Raw genomic sequence first — 19,904 nt, forward strand, 5'->3', positions numbered from 1 at the left:
ATAATCGCATAAAATGATCTACAATCATCTATTCCCTGAGATCCTCCTTTATATGGGTTGTTGAATAGATTGGTGGGGTAAAGCAGTTCTTAGTAAGATTAGGATTTCGATGGGTAGGAATAGCGGCAAAGTTTTGAAGTAGACTAATAGGAAGACTATTGTGATGTTAGTCGATCATGAGCATATTACTCCAGTCAGTCAAAACAATCAATCCACAATAATTCCAAAAGTTTTCAAACTTCGGTCAAGTGAATGGTACATTGGGACGACAATAAATCTCATTTTGCAACCTTGTCCGCAGTCCGGAACATTGTTAAAATTGCAATTAAATTATTTTTAGATGTATGGTCGTGTAATTCCAAAAGTTCAGCAAACCTGGGGAAGTTTTCGATATAATATTTCATATCACGTATTAAATTTGCAACCAACCTCAGTAACGTTTTTAGAATTTAAATCGTTTTATTAAGACATTCTTACAGAATCAAAACAAACAGTTTTTTTTTATAAATTAGTTACGAGACGTGTTAATTTTTTGAATTGTCTGACCTTGTATGAATTGGTTTTTTGTTTATAGTAAAGATGGAATATATCAAATTAAAGGTCAGTTAAGTGACTGTCGGACGGCTTTTTCACTGCACATCGAAATAGTGAACGGAGAGCTTCGCATTTGATTTCCAGTATTTATAAGAAGCCCGGTTCTAGCAGTTGGAAAAATAAAGTGAAGTAGGTATATTTTTTTCTTTGTACATAGACGTCTGCCAGGTTAGGCAACTGCACCTATATGACTCAGATAAAATAATTTTGATATATTATGGTAGATAAAGATTATGATTAAGGGATTACCATAAATAATGCAGTTTACAAGAAAACGTATTTATAACCGTGGACATATTTTTATTACTTTACATAAAATTAAATGCTAATTAGCTAAGAGTCCTCTGGAACAGGTGAGTGCAATTTTTCAAGATTTTCGGGAATGGAAATCTAAGATTAGTAAATACAAACTTCTGATAATTATTTTAATTTCGTAAATAAAAATGATAAATACCTACTAGGTAGGCAGCAAGTCATTCAATTAGATTCCACTAGATGACGGCGACATATCTCGACCTCGATCGGCGACCTTTTTCAGGATGTTTTGGAAACTTCTTGGCGTATTAGTGATATGTGTTCTAACATGGCTGTACGTGCGCTGGACCCGCGTGCGGCAATACTGGGCGAAGCGCGGGGTGCCGCACCTGCCGCCGCACCCCGTCATGGGGAGCCTCACCTTCCTGCAGCGACAGAATCCCGTAAGAAAGTTAACATTATTTTTTATCTGAAATAAAACTGGTATGATATATATGTATACGTCGTGGCCATATCGTAGATTTGCTCATTTCATGAAATGGCCAATTTAGTTTGGCCAGATAGTTAAATCGTCAACGTTTCACTTCTTGGTCATCCACATTTGGCCAGATCGTCGATCTGGCCAAACGTTGATGGCCATTTCACGAAATGCGACCATTTTTGTTTCTTTTTTAAAAAGCGATTCGCTTCTGGCACTCGCCGGTCGCTGCCGCGGCACGCTCGCTTTGCTCGCTCGGCTCGTGCGTTGTTTATTAAAGTCTAACCTAACCTATCCTAACCTATATTTTATACGATCTGGCCAAATGTCTATGACCAAATCGTGAAACGTTGACGATTTAACGATCTGATCAAACTATGTTAGCCATTTCATGAAATAAGCAAATCTACGATATGGCCACGGCATATACCTATATGTATGCTGTGTATACGTGTGATGATTGTCTTAGCGAGAGATTGTAAACATATTATAAACTAAAATAATGGGGCATCCATAAGTTACGTGACATGTTTATGGAGGGTCTCCTCTCCAATCTATTCAAATCTCAAGTCACAAAAATTAAAAAAAAAAAACACCATTTTGACTATGTGTATGGTGGAATTTCTTTAACAATAGTTGTAGTAAACAATCACGCATAGACCCCGCAGCTTTTTACTCTTGAGCTATCGCATAATTAGATAGATTATAATCTACCGAAAAGTAATGTGTTAAATTGTAGTGATATTTTACGGAACACAATTTTTATTTGATATTGCTTTTCTGTATTATTTTAAAAGATATGTATTGTATTTTGTGTATTTTATATTTTTTTCAGGTAAGGTCTTGTATTGAATTTACAACGAATCATTCTCGCAAGCGTATCAATCTCATAATCTACCTTAGATTATCATATTTTATGTCTTTCAGGCAGTATGGATGATAGAATTATACCAGAAATTCAATGCACCATACATAGGAGCGTGGTGGTTTTGGCGACCAGTTCTGATCGTCCATTCCCCAGAATTAGCTCGGAATATACTTATAAAGGACTCCGCTAACTTTAGGGACAGGTTCATGCGATCCGGCGCATCGGATCCCATTGGATCCCTTAATATATCCTTAATTAAGGTTCGTATATCGTTCGTATATGCCCAATACCTACGTTTCTTTTTAGGATACACTTAATCATAGTATTATTTTTATTCAAAGTATTTGTTATCTTCATTAATTATCCCTTAGATGATTTAAACATTTGAAACGTCATTGACTAGACTAATCTTCATTAAATCACCATGTTGATCATATATTATTTGTTACTTCCATTCCGTTATTTATCTAGCGACCCTTTACTTGAATTCCACAGCCCATAATTATATGTATACCTAAATTTGCTCTTATAATATAATATGTACCCATAAATCATAATAGACGCCTGCACATAAAAATATACGTATCTACTTACATAAATAAAAACTGACTGGGATAACCGTTGATAAATAATTTTGCGTTTTGATTATATTCAAAGTACGTACAGGATCTGAATGAATTAGCAATTGAATTCGTTTTATCATAAATCATTACGACAGAAATGTACGCTTTTAGCACAGTAAACAGGACGAATTTGTTATTCTATTCACTGTGCTTATATCATGTAATTTTGTTGAGGTTGTATCGTGGCAAAAATAGATTGCGTCAGCGGGTTTATCCACTTCTTATTTAATACTTTTATGTAGGATTAAAAAGCTTTATAAGAACGATACATAATTAATCGTTTTATTTTTTACAGGAACCACGATGGTCTATAATTCGCCGCCGATTAACCACGGTGTTTACGGCTTCAAAACTAAAAGCTTTCCAAAACCTATATGATACAAAATCAAACGAATTGATCCAACGGATCGAATCCTCGAAGGATAAAACTAAAATAAATTTGCGGGTAAGTTGTTTATTTTCTAGGGCTCGCTGCACCAGGATAAGGAGGACATAAGTAAATTACCATGAAAAGGAGATGTTCCAGAGAAAAAGTAGCCTTTAAAAAATAAATGTAGGCTCTAGGCTCTTACTTATCTCCAGATACAAAAATCAAATAAAGAATCGCTCACTTGCGAGTTGCGACGTAAAAAACAGATAAACAAACACACTTTCGCATTTGACAGTTTCATATTAAACTTACGACCAATTTTCTTCCCAGAATCTGTTCACAGACTATACAACGGATATAATCGGTACAGCTGCTTTTGGTGTTAAAACGAACGCGACCCTCACAGGCGAAGATCCCATGAGGGTTGTTACTAAAGCCTTTATGAATTTCGACCTGTATAGAGGACTTTGTTGGAGCAGTATTTTCTTTATACCAGAACTTGTGGATATTTTTAGGTAACGAAAATTTTCTGTTTCTATAGACTTCGATTGTAACGTCTCAAATATGCCATTCAAATATTATGCTATTTCATAGAAACTCAATTTCGCATAGGTACTTGTTAGAAAAAAGTTATTGAGAAAGGCACTAATATATTTTCTATAGTATATTATAGTATTTAGATTTAACTATGTATTTTATGTGTTCTTGTGATTAAAATTTTGTAACAAATCTAATCTAACACCGCACCGTGTTAAATACACTGTTATAATATTTTTATAAGAAGTTGTATTTATTCCCTTTTATTTATTCGTTTTAAATTTATGTTTTTAATCATCTATAGGTTTTCGTTATTCCCTAAATGGGCTACAGATTACTTTAGGAAAGTTTTACGAATTGCATCGGAACAGAGAAAGGAGGAAAACAGAGATTTACTTAACCCTAAGGATTTACTTGATGCGCTTCTCAGCCTTAAAGATAAGGATGGTAAACGAATTAATGTTTGTATTTTATTATCAGACATAAATGAGACATTAATAATAAATAAGTCACAATATTTATGTTCTTACTTATTCGCATTTTAAATCTATTTTTTACCCAGTAATTAATTATTACCTTTTGGCCTGACTTCAATTTTGTTTCAAACCGGTCAATTTAAAAAGACAAATAAATATTTAATATATATTTTATGCTTGAATACTTTTCCAGATGTTTCTGACGATATAATAGTAGCTAATGCAGCTATGTTACTATTTGGTGGGTTTGAGACTTCTGGCTCCATCATAAGCTTTGCATGTTATGAACTCGCTTTTCGACCCGAAATGCAGGTAAACAACGATTTTATTTCATACAACTACTTATTAGATCTTCCAACAATGTGACAGATTACACAATGAAAGAAAATAATATAATATTAACTTGCAATTTAAACTGCATATAATTTACATTCTTAGGATTTTTGATAAGATTACCTATAGTATAAAAAATTATTATCGTAGTTTAGAAGCTTCAGCCTTCAAGCACAGATATTTCCATCAAAATCCATTAACTAGAATGTAGATAATTTTCTTGTTCCAGGATAAACTATATGCAGAATTAGTTAAAGTCAAAAATGACAATGAAGATGGTCTTGACATAGCAAAACTTGCTGATTTACAGTTTCTGAACTGCATTATTAAAGGTAATTTTTTCTATAAGATTGTTTATTCCAGACTTTTCAGAATTTTTCTCTACAATATATGCCCTGTGCTCTGCGGTTTTACGCGCATTGCTCCGCTCCTGTTGGCCCTAACGTGATGCGATGTGATATATTTCCTAGAGCCTTCCTCAATGGGCTACCTAACACTGAAATAATTTTTCAAATAGGACCAGTAAGAAACTCCATCTTTATAGTTTATAATGATATTCTGTAATCTACAAACAAACACAAATCTGTCGCAAAATTAAGTCCTACAGATTTATAGTAGTCTTAATTATCTTAATATATATAAATCTCGTGTCACAATGATTGTCCTCAATGGACTCCTAAACCACTTAACCGATTATAATAAAATTCGCACACCATGTGCAGTTCGGTCCAACTTGAGAGATAGGATAGTTTAAATCTTAAATCGTTTTAGAGAAAGCTGGCGAAGCCGCGGGCGGTAAGCTAGTAGTCTTAATATATTCGACATTTTACATTGGTGCTAATATGTGATAAGATTTCTCTATACCTCCGGTTTTTAGCGATAAATATAATTATAATCTAATTATAATAATTGTGATACCATTCAAAATTTAGATCTTATAGATGATTAGAGGGCAGATTAGATCTAATCTTAAAACTCGCCATGTGTTTAATATACCCTTAAATATAATAATATATATAATAAAACTGTATGGATTTAATGGATTCAGAAATAACACATTATACATATTATGTATTATGTAAAAGATAAAAATACTTGAGTGATGAGTTATTCTTAATAGATAAAAATTAATCTTTGCGAACATTGACGTTTGTAAAACGATAAGACCAAGGATAAGACAGAAAGTATAATTATTATGTAGATTATATGTACAAACATTTGGAGATTTGGCCAGGATTTATAAAAAAAACTTCATATATGGGATACCTATTCAATCCTAATTATATTCTGTAGAATGTTCCAGGAATATGATTGGTTAGATGTTCTTTGACATATTTATAGCCATTAAGTAATTACTTTATTAACTCATAAATTCTTTTTCGTAATACATACATTTTACACGCTTAAATCATACTATATAAGTCCACAAATTTTAGAAGCCCTTCGGAAATACACTCCAATGGGCTGGTTGGATAGAGTTGCCTCAACGGATTACAAAATCGACGAGAAGCTAACCATTCCAGCTGGTATGCCGGTCTACATCAACGCTATCGGCATGCATTATAACAAAGATCTATTCCCGGAGCCTAAGGAATTCCGTCCAGAACGATTCTTGCCAGAAAACGAAAAAGATATTAAGCAAGCTACGTACATGCCGTTTGGAGAAGGACCTAGGAATTGTATTGGTAAGATTTATCTTAAATATGACTATTGGTGTTCGTTAAAATTTTGAATTCGTATTCAGTCAGTCTGCATAATACCAGAGACTTAGCAATATACAGTACATTCCTCTTAACCTATATTCTTAAGTAGGTATCTAGTATCATTTTCATTCATTTTGTTTTTATTTTAAGATAATATATTTATTTTATTTTCAGGGCAAAGATTTGGTCTCGTAACAGTACGATATGCTTTAGCGAAAATGGTATTAAAATATAAATTAAGTCCGGTAGAAAACGCAACGAAACCTAACGATCTGGAATACGACAAAAGGGCACTTTTCATTTTACCAGGAGAAATACTTCATATTAATTTTATTCCTAGACGTTAAAATGTGTTATTATTTATTGCCTATTAATTTTATGATCTTTATAAATGTATAATTATTTTCAGAATAAAGTTTTTAAATGATATTTCGTATTATTATGTCCCTCGTCCTCTATTTAGTTCAGTACTCAAAATGACAGGTGTAAGAAATGACTACTGTAGATACATATTATTATCCACGTAGTTATGAGCGCTGCTTCTGTATGGTATTCATAGCGAATTGTATTAAATGCAAATGTGGAGTAATTAAGAAAACTTATGAATACAACATAGTGTGATCATTATAGCATTCATATTTATTAGAACAATCACTAGTAGTAAGTCGTGATAATTTTACATTGTACCTATTTGATGAAATTAACAGTAGATTTTTTTAAACCTAGAGGTTAACCCCTTTTACCCCTTGTTGGTTTAGTTAATTAATTGATTATACAAATAATTAAGAGTAGACAAATAAACAAAAACCTTGAAGCCAAAAATATGATCAATACCTAGGTATTTGATGTTCATAACATCGGCTAAAATTCCAAGCTACTACAATCTTTAAAAGTCAAGGTTAGGCAAACTAAACGTGGTTTGATTTTTTTAAATAAATCTTTTTACAAAAAATCTAAGCACTGCAGAGTACGCTTCTATAAAACAAGATAATGACAATATACTAGATTTTTTGCTGTCATTTTGCTATGTGCCTTGAGTACATATGTTTTAAACAATTTGATAACATTTAAATAATATGTACGGTTTTTTGATGATAGTATGATATTGTTTGCGATGGATTGAAGCAATTCAGAAGTGTCAGTGTTTAGCAGCAGTAATTTTTGCCATGTATGTATTTTTTATTACCTATATTTGTTTAGTTTTGAAATAGAGTTAAAAATATTGTTGTTAGAAAATCATGTACCTATTACCTAAGTACCTACTAGACCTACCTATAATAAAATCTATGATATTATTTACTGATGTGTGAAAATTAATCTGCGAATTGGCATTGGAAAATATACAACGTAAATAAATATAATATTTTAGATCTACAATTGTATTGAGTCGATGTCCTATAAATATATTTTTAGGCTTATACATTTAATTTATTAAAAAAAAATATCGCCGCCAAAACTAAGATATTCAGATTGATAGGAATCAATTTTTTAAATAGGTGATTAGTATACGAAAAAATAGTTAGAAGAAAGGTAGGTTCTAATTTGAGAATAAATTTTTAATACTGTTTTAGTAAGTTATCTTGTAGGTAGGTACTTAAGTATCTAATTTACCTTATACAAAAAAATCCACAAACTAAAGAACTTAACATTCTTCAAAAAGGCTGTTACTGTAGACTGGTGCTGAAGATCAGTAAAACTTAAAAATACTTGACTAATGCTTTTTTGGCTTTGTTCGCATTTCGCACGATATATGCCATATAAACTTGCATCTCTTTACTTCATAAATACTGCATTTAGCCTGCACATGTAGGTATTTGCGTCGCTGTTGATGAACAACAACACGGTTGACAATTGACATCATCGATCCATCATCATCTGCGTTATGCTAGATTGAGAAAGTTATAAGATTTTAGATTTAAAGTAGCAATAGGTAGAAAGCGTAAACAACGTCAAGGACAAGGTTATTTAATTATGATAATATGTCCTTGCTAAATTTTCGGAAGAGCGCTTATCGAATAAAGATTAGGTATTGACCTTTGATAGGACACTCAATATTAACACAATAATTTAGTACAATGTTGTAGTTAGTAGTTAAATGCGAAAAGCACCAATTATAGGTATATTATTATATAATTTAACTAGGTATAGCTATTTTCTTAATTTTTTTACAAATTAATAACAATTAATCATATTTTATCCATTCGGCGCTCCTGTCACTAACTTATAAACTAGGTACTTAAGTACTCTGTGCCGTCTCCACTGGGATCGGGAAGGCCATAAACAAAAAAGAAGAAGAAGAAGTACCTACTCTGTGCATTATATCTTAAAATGTCGTGAGGTTACTTTCAATTTATGCTCATATAGTCTGTGCTCATATTAACTAACTACCCTCAATTTGTTGTTATATTTGTTTGTTTCAATTGTCAGTCGTACATACTACGTTGAACGTTAAACATGATTGTAAATACTTATATTTTTCTGTAAGTGATTTCATATGTATTCTTTTGTGAAATAAATGTCTATAACCGTTATTTTTATCAAGTATCGCGGCCTCATCTCTTTGCCTGCAATACAACAGCCACATTCAACCACTTAACGACTTCTGAGTTGAAAAATTTAATAAAATTTATTCATATAAAACCACGGTATAAGGCCATTCTTGCGAGTTTGAAAAAAACATCCGACAGTCGCCTCAATTTATCACAAACTTATTTTTTAACCCCTGGTTCCAATATGTGAAAATGTAACATATAAGGTGAAGTGAATCACTGGTCAAGTCAATCCTTTGTACAAGGTGAAGTCTATCACCTTGTACAATTTTGTCAAAACGCCTCAATCACGCCTAATCCACTGCCCAGGTTTTTAAGTGGCAAATACAAACAGAAAAATTTTTTTTATTATACTTTGGGTTTTTAAAACATTCCAACTATAAAAAATATTCAGTGTTTAGAAATGTGCTGGTGACTGTTTAATTATATTATTATGTATTAAGTAGGCATTATAAATAAAGACAGATATATATCTGAGCACCTGTAGTGATATCACCTAAAATATCTTAAATCTCATATCAATCGGTAGTTAGATTTATATCCACAACAGTGATTTGATAGTATAAGATACCTAGTACTTACTATTATCTATTATAATATATCTTAGTAGTATTTTTAAATTTGATAGATAAAATTGTAGTTAGAAACATATAATAATTAAGTAATTTGCAAAAGTTCTAGACCGATTAGGAACCTATGAGGTAACTTATTTATAGATTTTTGATCACAATTTGCAGAATGTTCGGAACACTGTTTATTTTAGCGGTGATATGTGCTGTAACATGGCTGTACGTGCGCTGGACCCGCGTGCGGCAGTACTGGGCGAAGCGCGGGGTGCCGCACCTGCCGCCGCACCCCGTCATGGGGAGCCTTACCTTCCTGCAGCGACAGAACCCCGTAAGAAATATCCTATATTATAGAATAATAATATAAACTCGCAGTAGTTAGTATGAAGCTTCACATGCAATTGTTTCAAAACTCTCCATACACAATCACTCCTATTTAATTCTTACTACTTATTAGGTACTTTTCTACTTATTAGGTATTCTAACATTTATAATAATGAGAAGAGGAATGATTAATGTAGAATCCGTTTTGCTTCTTACTCAACGTTCTTACTTTTACAATTATTAATGTATTCAATATTTAAAATGCAATTTTTTCTTTCACTTTTTAGACAATATGGATGATAGACATGTACCAAAAGTTCAAATCACCATACACAGGGGTGTGGTGGTTCTGGCGACCGGTTCTTCTTATTAATTCACCGGAGTTGGCGCGAAATGTCCTCGTTAAAGACGCGGCCAATTTTAGAGACAGATTTACAAGCTCCGGCGCTTCTGATCCTATTGGAGGACTCAATTTGTTCACCATAAAGGTTTCTTCTAATATTTATCTCTTTTTTACTATTAAGTCATTATTCACTTGAAAGCCGAACATATTTCCATTAACTATTCAAGTTTGTATGCTTCCGTGGGAAAAAGTAACCTGGTTCTCAAGGTCTGTTCCAATCACAGGTTCCAAACGTTTCTGTGGTTTATATGTGCTCAACACACATACACGTACACATGTTCGTATAATATCAGTAGTAGGATGTTAATTTACTCGATCTGTGTAGGTACATAAAGACACATTAAGATTGTATTAATAATTGCATTTTTATAATTACAGGATCCACAATGGTCTTCAGTACGTCGCCATTTAACCAACGTATTTACTGCTTCCAAATTAAAGGCCTTACAGGATCTTTTTACATCGAAGTCAAAAGATTTGATACATGTACTAAAAACTTCCGAAGACAATAGTAAAATCAATCTTAGAGTGAGTAACTTTCTCATAACCACGCTTTAACCACGTGACTTCATTTTCATTAACGCGATTACCTAGAGCTCACACACAGGCCGAACTGCTTGGCGCAGCAAATGCTTCGGTAAAGGTTTATCGCTTTGTGTGAATTTGCATTGGTCAAATAACATTGATATTTTCATGATTTTTGCAGTATCTATTAACGGACTTTACCACTGATATCATTGGAACTGCCGCGTTTGGTGTAAAGACTAATGCTATTCTCACTGGCGAAGATTCTATGAGGCTTGTTACTAAAGCTTTTATGGAATTTAACTGGTACAGAGGTCTCTGTTGGAGCAGTGTATTCTTCTTTCCTGAATTAGTGGATATTTTCAGGTACATATTTATTTTTTGTGAAATATCCCGTTACTTACTTATAATATTGGCATACAGAAATATTTGGCGTTGATTGTAAATTGTAATTTTTTTGTAAATTTAAGCAGAATAGAATATTGGTTTTATAACGTCTATTAATAGCTTTTGTATGAATTTACAGATTCACTGTATTCCCTAAATGGGCAACAGATTACTTCAAAAAAGTTCTACGGATTGCATCGAAACAGAGAAGGGAAGAGTTAAAAGATTTAAGTAGCCCAAGAGATTTGCTGGATGCTCTGCTGACCCTCAAAGAAAATGATAAACAAGGTACTTTTTTTACTACTAAATTATAAAATGCACGCACTTCTCTTCCATTGGTTTATGACATTTTAAATTAACTTATTCTTACTCATCTTAGGCCGGTTGCAGAGCTTCACCGACCGTCAGTGCGTACCATCGGTCCTGACGATACGCATTGACCGCGCGTCAGTTTGTATCGTTCAGTGCTCTGCATACCAGTAAACTGACCAGACCTGGTATCGATGTTCATGTTCACAATGACGATACACGCATGCACGTAGTCAGTGCACCGGTCGGTAAAGCACTGGACGCGTTCATTTGTTTGAAATGGAAACAAATTGTTTCCATAGCGCGTCAGGCGACGCCTCGTACGCAGTGCGTAGCAAAATACGCGTGCGTATGGTCGGTCTAGCTATGAACGGTTTTATGAATTTCCATTCATATGACAAGCGCGACTGACGTACGCACTGATGGTCGGTGAAACTCTGCAACCGGCCTTATTGTCTAAAATTCAGTTTTATCAAGATCTAACAACAAAGAATAACACTTGGGGCAGTTTCATGTACCTAATGCATCTGTTAGGTTGATCGATTTTCTTTTAACAAATAAGTCCTGCCAGAACATTTTTTTGGTTATAAAGTTCTTTAAATCGGTAATCAAATTCATACTTCCAATTTAAAAGATAAACGTAATTTGATATTAACTTTTTATAGACATGAGTGATGACTTGGTAGTGGCGCAAGCTGCACTCTTCCTATTTGCGGGCTTCGACACGTCTGGATCTAGCTTAACGTTTTCCATTTACGAACTAGCCTTCCAACCTGAAGTACAGGTAAAAAAATATTTTTATATTTATTGATCATACTTCACTTCATAGTATAAAACAAATTTGCTTTCTCTGTCCCTTTGTATGCTTAAATCTTTAAAACTACGCAACGGATTTTGATCGGTTTTTTAAATAGATAGAGTGATTCAAGAGGAATGTTTTAGTAAGTATATAATTTACTTGCTTTTCGCCCGCGTCTTCGCCCGCGTTTTCAAAGGAAAACCCGCATAGTTCCCGTTCCCGTGGAATTTCCGGGATAAAACCAAGTGTTAATCCAAGTTACCCTCTATATGTGTGCTAAATTTCATTATAATCGCTTCAGTAGTTTATGCGTGAAAACCATACATACATTAAAAAAAAAGTTTATTTACCCTTCTTAATTTAATATAATATGGACTAGTAGGGCCCTCCTAGTAAGTTTAATATATACATACATACATACATACATACATACATACAAACCTTTCCTCTTTATAATATTATAGTATAGATTAAGTTTTAGACAAAGCGGGCGAAGCCGCGGGCGGAAAGCTAGTATATAATATTATAACCTCACTTATAGGCTATTTACTTTGTTGGGATCCTCCAGAATAGAATACTCTATTTGAATAGCAATTTCGTATCTCATTTTAGAAATATTTATTGACAATGTTATCTATTGTATTTATCTATTGTATCTATTGTGTTAGCCAGGAAACAAACATCTGTTTTTATATAAAAATGTTATTTTCTAGGATAAGTTGTATGAAGAGATATCAAAAGTCGAAGGTGAATTAGATTTGACAAAGCTTGGCGAACTGGTGTACCTTAACTGTGTTATAAAAGGTACGTTTAATCCAAAATGTTAAACTAAAACAACACGTTTTAATTTAACATAGGACTTACCTATCATATTTATTGAATAAAAAAAATGAATTCCAATTTTGTTAATAGCAAAATTGGAAAAGCTTCTATAATAAAAGAAGTTTCAGCTATTGTTATTAAAATCCCAAATATATCGTATACTATATAGAGTATATTATACCCTTGTTTTAATTCCAGAGGGACTCAGAAAATACGCACCTCTTGGTTGGCTAGACCGTATTGCAGCAAAGGATTACCAGGTGGACGACAAACTAACCATTCCCGCGGGAACACCGGTCTATGTCAATGGTATCGGCATGCATTACGATGAAGACCTCTTCCCGGAACCGAGGAAATTCATTCCCGATAGATTCTTGCCAGAAAACGAAAAGAACATTAAGCCATTTACGTTTATGCCGTTCGGCGAAGGACCTAGGAATTGTATCGGTTAGTTTTACTATTTTTTTACAATCATTATTATATATTTTTTTGCTCCTTACTGTTATGACTTCGAGCCCACCACACTACAGTTAAACTCAGGAAATATTCTACGAATGAGACAATGTACAATGTTGAAACATATACCTATTTATTCATAAAAAGCTTTGAAATTTTACCTTAATATTTAATTAATTACCTATTCTTACGACTGCTTCACCTTCGTGACCACATTTAACTCAGAAAATTTACTACTAACTACCACAATAACGTCAGGAGAAAAAGAACGATGTTACTAGACCTATAGATTATTTGAAATCATTGAATATTATATTATTTGAAATCTTTTTTAGGTACTTAGTTATGTTATCTTTATTTATTCCAGGAAAAAGATTCGGCCTCATAGTTCTACGGCACGCACTCGCCTACTTAATATTGAATTTCAAAATGGTACCTTTACCTAATGGACCCAAACCCGATGAAATTGAATTTGATAAGCACAGTCTCATTTTAGCCCCAGGGCAAAATGTTAATCTCCAATTTATTCCAAGAAACTAGTAAAATGATTGAATTTTTAACAAGGTTTTTAGTTGTACATATCTTTTCATGAAATAAAATCCAGCTATAATTGTGAATGTTGTTTTCTTTTTTAAAAATATCCTATTTCACACATAATAAAAAGGTGAAACTTCTTTAGGCGCGTTGAGAGTAAAATTTCAAGGTCACGTCATAGAAATACCGACACGTCACGGTTACGGAGTACGATTTTATTATGTTTGAATTATGCCAAAGAAGTTTCACTTCTGACACGTGTGCTCAGCAAACACGCTCTTTTTATATAAACTATGAAAGATAGATAATATATGAAAGATATGATATGTGCAATTTCCTCAACAGCATGTCAATTATAGTCTACCTATAGGAAAATACATGTTTATTGCCTAACGAAGACAGTCAATCAATCAGTGTCATTTTTAATATGTGCTTTTATATCCATGGAAAGATTGACAGTCAATGAAGTGAATTGTAATAAACTGTAATTAATTACAAATGATTATCGTTGTCAGTATCAGATACTAATTCTCAGGCTTCATAATACATATTTAAGAAGTTCAATTTAGTACGACAAAGAGATAAGTTGATTCAAGTAGGTACCTACAATGTCAACGCTAAAATTTAATCGGGAATATAAAATTGCAAATATTGCACTGAAAATCGGCCGATCTAGTCCCTATGCTACTTATGATATTTGGCATAAAATTAATACTTTCGTTTATGTTTTCGTCAGCTGTTTTTGTTTTGTATTCCTTACTTATTCAATCATTTTTCACGATATACCCAAGCAAAATTACAGTGAAGCTACTAAAAATGTATTAATGAGTATCATCGCAACTATAATAGTGTTTAAGTTAATAATTCTCTATCACCACCGTCTCTCTGTTATAAGATTGATACAAATAATGGACGAAGATTATGAAGCGGCGCAGCATTTCCCGGAAGAGGATAAATTCGTTATACTTAAATATTCTCAAAAGGGGAAAAGTATCTGCGTAATTTGGTGTTTTATAGCTGGATACACGGCTTTAGTATTTCCCTCTAAAGCTATGTATTCTATGGCATGTTCATATATCAACGGAGAGTTTACATTGGTTCCGATGTTTGATATGACTTATCCTCAGTTTATTAACGATCATAAGTATGAGCCGTTTGTCTATTGCCTCTTGTTTCTTGTTACATCGTTATTTGCTTTATTTGCGAGCTCGATGTACATTGGCTTTGATCCCTTGGCGCCTATTTTCGTATTACACACTTGCGGTCAGCTTCACCTGCTTAGTCGAAGGATATTGAAAATTTTTGATGAAAATTGTCATCCAAGTGACGTGAAGAAAAATTTAAAGAACATTAACATTAAATTGGCTTCTATATACAGGTAAAATGCAACATAATAAACAACTAAAATAAACGAATGGCAAATGCTACAGTATCATGCAAACATTATCTACTTATTACAGGCGTAATAAATTTCAACAATAATTAAAATTTATTTTTCAGTTTTGTTAAGGAAGTGCAGGATGTATTTACTGTAATGTTTGAGTACAATTTGAAAATAACTACTATTTTAATCCCCATGGCTGCTTTTCAAATATTTGAGGTACATATTATATCACCTCCTATTATAGGTATCTACACACATCCCAAGACTTTGTTGATGTGTGCATATTCAATATATTTTTGTTGTACACTTTTTTTTTAATATTTGCAAGTTGTTAGTAAAGTAACTACCTAACTATGCAATTTGAACAATTAACACGCTAACACAAATTGAAGTATAAATTAACAAAATCTCGTTTTGTTCCCTTGTGTAGAAGTTATGGATCAAAATGTTCAATAGATTATGAGTACCTAATAATAGAACAATAGAATAGGTAACAATAGATACAGGTAATTTCATTAAATTCATAATTTAAAAAAGTATAATTACTTACTTAAGTACTTACTATAGGTACAATAATATTATAGGTAAGTAATATAATATTATAGTTAATAACAACATGCAACAATCATAAGGAATATTACATTACTTACATCCATACTAATATCACAGACTAATAATAATATACTACACGTATACAATTACAACTATAATATTATAAATGCGAAAGTAACTCTGTCTGTCTGTTACTCAATCGCGCCCTACTGAACCAATTTGCATGAAATTTGGTATAGAGATATTTTGATACTCAAAAAAGGACGGCTACTTTTTACCCCGGGACATAGGATAGGTTTTATCCCGGAAATCACACGGGAACGGGAACTATGCGGGTTTTTCTTTGACTGCGCGGGCGAAGCTGCGGGTTGAAAGCTAGTTAGTTAGTTATAGGTTACAACAACATGCTAATAAAATTTACTTTTGTTTCAGTCATTACGACGTTATGAATTTAATGCGGAATTCACTGTGTTTTTCTTTGGAACTCTCTGTCATTTTTACTTTCCCTGTTATTACAGTGATCAATTGATGGAAACGGTAGTCGATTTTTTTGTAAAATATTAGCACTTTAGATTGTACAACTCTACATTGAACTTTTTTTTTCATATGTAGAGTGAAATGATGCGACAAGCAATTTACTCATGTGGTTGGGAAAACAATACTAGTATAGAAAATAAAAAAATTATATTATTTATGCTGACAAGGACAACAATACCGCTGGTTATCCGCACTATATTCTATCCAATTTGTCTTGACACGTTTGCAGAGGTAAGTTTATTATATAAATACATAAAACTAGGCAAACTCCACGATTGATTGTAACGATCAATTTGCCTTTTTTATTTTCCTCCACAAATTTCTAAAACCTATAAAATTGAAAACAAACACGCACTGGGCCAGCTCGCATAGGGAAAAGCTGTTTGCCCACTTAAGTATTATACCCGCATCAGATACCAAGGTCCAAGTCACTACCTCGCTAAATTTAAATGTCTCGAGTCACTTCATATCAAACTCATGATAAACGAAAAAACACTAATAATGATTCGAAAAAAACACAAAACATATTTTATGCTTATTAACTGATTAACTAATTAAATTGCTCAAGTGTGTGTTGGAACATGTGTCATAAAGTTATTACTTTCGTGTGGGTTCCGTGATATAACATAAAATATACCTTTGCGGAATTTTATTACTTTTAAACCACCCTAACATTACTTACATTCAATACTTTCTTGTCTATTACAATAAATTAGGTACCTAAAAAAATTAATTAAGAAGGCGGTTACCATAGATAATAGTGGATAATAGGTAATAGCTAATCATGCAGTCAGCCACAGATACATCGAATGAACGAATTTAGATTTAGATTCCAATAATTCATAAAAATAAATTATAGTTCTGTTTCTGAATGGATAATAACTTATAACCTTACCAAGTGTGTATTTTAAAATTAGTTAACTCATCGATATAGGTAATATATCTACAAATATTATATTTACAAAAGTATGCCTATTCACTAATATCTGAAACCTACTCACACTTTTTTTTGAAGTGAAAAGTGAAACTTCTATAGCGGGGTTGGAAAAAAATTTAGTGTAACATTTTTTCGTTACACGTGACATTTTTCCGTTACGCGCCTTATTTTTCTTATCCCTACCACGCGTGAAGTTGCTTATAAAAAAAAAACTTATAGAGTAAATTGTTTTTTGAAAAATAAGTTCATAAAGAAGTTTCACTTCTTACGTGTGTACACTAGTACACGCACACATTTTTTTGTTTCAGATGTGTCGTCAATCCTTTGCAATTTATAATATTATGAATGCGGCATGGGTTTAGTTAAGGGTTTAGTTAACATTTTTTTGCAATAATATAACGCTGCAAATATTCCTTCTTATATAAGTAGGTATATAAAATGCGAACGTTTAAGAGGATGATGGTTATGTGAGGAAAATATTTTATAATGGCCCCGGGTTTGTCCATGGTTAAAAGAGGGCGGGACAGCTAGTAGATAGGTAATAAATAAAATAGAACCTACATGAATTCTTTAGATTTTAGAACATTGTAAGCTCGAGAAAGAATTGTAATACTCGTGGAATTTCCCATTATGTAATTAACAGTGGCGGCGTAAAGGGGGGGCGGTGGGGGCGGTCCGCCCCGGGTGCCAAGCATTCAGGGGTGACAACACGGTGACAAAGAAAATTCAATAAGTACTAAATACTACCTTTCCTTTTGGTGTGAAATCCTAGAAGAAGTTAATCAGAAACAAAAGTATGTATATCCAAACATCTGGGCTATCGCTGGATTTTTCTTCACACTCAACGTATCCAAATAGTGGAAAGAGCTATTTCCTACGCAACTGAAAAATTCCGTTGAAAGAAGAGGGAGGAGGAGATTCCGATGACGAATTCCAGGAGAAATGTCCCAAGACGTTGGACTAACATTGCCAGACGAGTTGCATAGAGCTATGTTAGAATGTCTTGATAGATTTTACGAAGAACTAGAGCATCGCTACAAAGCAATGGATGACATTCTCATAACATTTGGTGTTGTTCAGTCTGAAACTCTACTTACGTCAACAGAAGAAGACCTTCGTGATATAGTTCCAAATCTTACAAAAATCTATGATGAATTTTCTGCAGAGAACATTATTTTGGAGATTTTACGACTGAGGCGCCACTTGGAAGCCGCCAGCATTTCTCTTCAAGAAGCGATCCAATGGACTACCCTGGAGCTTTTGAAATTTATTGTAAAATGGGACTATTCTGAGTCTGTTCCAAGTCTAGCTCTATGTATAAGATTTTTTTAACTATTTGTGTTTCGGTGGCTTCTTGTGAAAGAAGTTTCTCAAAATTAAAGTTTATAAAATCTTACTTAAGATATACAATGAGCCAAACACGACTTGCTAGTCTTAGACCAGGCCGATAATTTTTGAAACAAAAAAAATCACAGTAGGATGAAACCCATTAGAAAAGGAGGGGAATGTGATAAAAATTTAAGGAACAATAAATTACAGACAATCAGAGTTCGGGAAGTGGGAGGATGTTTGTGTGCATTTTCTGAGTAAATTTCCTATGGTAATGTATATTATATTTTACACCATCAGAAAGTAGATATTTCAACGAACAAAAAGCCCCCAAAATTTTTGAAAAAAACTGATATTTTGACGTCAGAATTTTCGATTGAAAATTAGGTTGTTTTTTGGTATAAAGTTCAAATAAGGCGAAAAAATAAATATTTTCAATCAAATAAATTACAGTGTATTTGGGACATAATAAGGTAAGTTTTCACCAAATTTCGTAGAAAAAATTTTTTTTTTGAAAAATATATAAATAAAAAACCAAAAACTTGGTTTTTTTAATTTTTTACCTAAATTTTGAGGTTATGTGAAAAAATTGCAAATACAAAAGTTCTAGAACTTTTTATTACCTACAACTTTGCCATTGAACTTTTTTCCATAGGACATGTAGTTTTGTCGGAAATCAAGAGAAACCATTTTTTAGCCTTAAAAACTCCCCCCCCTCCCACTTCCCGAACTCGGATTGACTAATTTATTTTTCCTTTAATTTTTATCATATTCCCCTCCTTTTCTAACGGGTTTCATCCTACTGTGATTTTTTTAGGTTTTTATCATTTTGGAAGATATTGGCCCTGGTCTATCTATCCATATTGTCCATTGAAAAGGACAGAAAAGTAAATTTTGATAATGGTCATTGAGTATTTTAGCAAAATAAAGTCACGTAAACACGTTTAATATTAATCGTTTTATTTTGAGGGTGCTCAATAGAAAGTCGCCCCGGGTGCCAACCTATGCTACGCCGCCACTGGTAATTAAGATAATTTTACGATATTAGATATGCACCTACATAATATGTTTGTAAATAAAGCTGAGTCACAATTTGAATTTTACGATATTATACACCTACTTATTATGTTTGTTAATAAAGCTAGTCACAATTTGAATTTTACGATATTATGCACGTACATAATATTATGTTTGAAAATAAAGCTGAGTCACAATTTGAAAACAATGTTTTTTTATTTGCGTCTCATACTTACC

At 32.8% G+C, this 19,904-nt stretch overlaps 2 protein-coding genes across 2 annotated transcripts; both read left to right on the forward strand.

Moving 5' to 3' along the window:
- Positions 1-111: 111 nt before the first annotated feature.
- On the forward strand, positions 112-13,994 carry LOC123693227. The gene is made up of 20 exons (XM_045638228.1): positions 112-723; positions 1,133-1,292; positions 2,255-2,455; positions 3,114-3,263; positions 3,519-3,703; positions 4,030-4,172; positions 4,395-4,513; positions 4,764-4,866; positions 5,971-6,219; positions 6,412-6,579; positions 8,723-8,882; positions 9,524-9,683; positions 9,964-10,164; positions 10,458-10,607; positions 10,786-10,970; positions 11,131-11,279; positions 11,966-12,084; positions 12,813-12,903; positions 13,120-13,368; positions 13,745-13,994. Exons 2-20 carry the CDS (start codon positions 1,134-1,136, stop codon positions 13,915-13,917), a joined length of 3,114 nt encoding a protein of 1,037 aa, XP_045494184.1. The 5' UTR covers positions 112-723; position 1,133; the 3' UTR covers positions 13,918-13,994.
- Positions 13,995-14,519: 525 nt separating this feature from the next.
- On the forward strand, positions 14,520-17,683 carry LOC123693228 (odorant receptor 13a-like). The gene is made up of 5 exons (XM_045638229.1): positions 14,520-15,289; positions 15,412-15,511; positions 16,280-16,384; positions 16,460-16,615; positions 17,630-17,683. Exons 1-5 carry the CDS (start codon positions 14,520-14,522, stop codon positions 17,681-17,683), a joined length of 1,185 nt encoding a protein of 394 aa, XP_045494185.1.
- The last annotated feature ends 2,221 nt before the right edge of the window (positions 17,684-19,904 follow it).

The sequence above is a fragment of the Colias croceus genome, chromosome 7, assembly GCF_905220415.1.
Source record: "Colias croceus chromosome 7, ilColCroc2.1".
NCBI classification, from domain to species: Eukaryota; Metazoa; Arthropoda; class Insecta; order Lepidoptera; family Pieridae; genus Colias; species Colias croceus.

What these genes read in the sequence shown, in the direction of transcription:
- LOC123693227 (XM_045638228.1), top strand. Translation starts at nt 1,134, where the DNA reads ATGTTTTGGAAACTTCTTGGCGTATTAGTGATATGTGTTCTAACATGG. An exon ending in TCAATTTGTTCACCATAAAG is followed by an intron (nt 10,165 to 10,457) that starts GTTTCTTCTAAT and finishes TTATAATTACAG; the next exon opens with GATCCACAATGGTCTTCAGT. An exon ending in ATAGTAAAATCAATCTTAGA is followed by an intron (nt 10,608 to 10,785) that starts GTGAGTAACTTT and finishes TGATTTTTGCAG; the next exon opens with TATCTATTAACGGACTTTAC.
- LOC123693228 (XM_045638229.1), top strand. Translation starts at nt 14,520, where the DNA reads ATGTCAACGCTAAAATTTAATCGGGAATATAAAATTGCAAATATTGCA. An exon ending in AAATTGGCTTCTATATACAG is followed by an intron (nt 15,290 to 15,411) that starts GTAAAATGCAAC and finishes TTTATTTTTCAG; the next exon opens with TTTTGTTAAGGAAGTGCAGG. An exon ending in GTGATCAATTGATGGAAACG is followed by an intron (nt 16,385 to 16,459) that starts GTAGTCGATTTT and finishes TTTCATATGTAG; the next exon opens with AGTGAAATGATGCGACAAGC.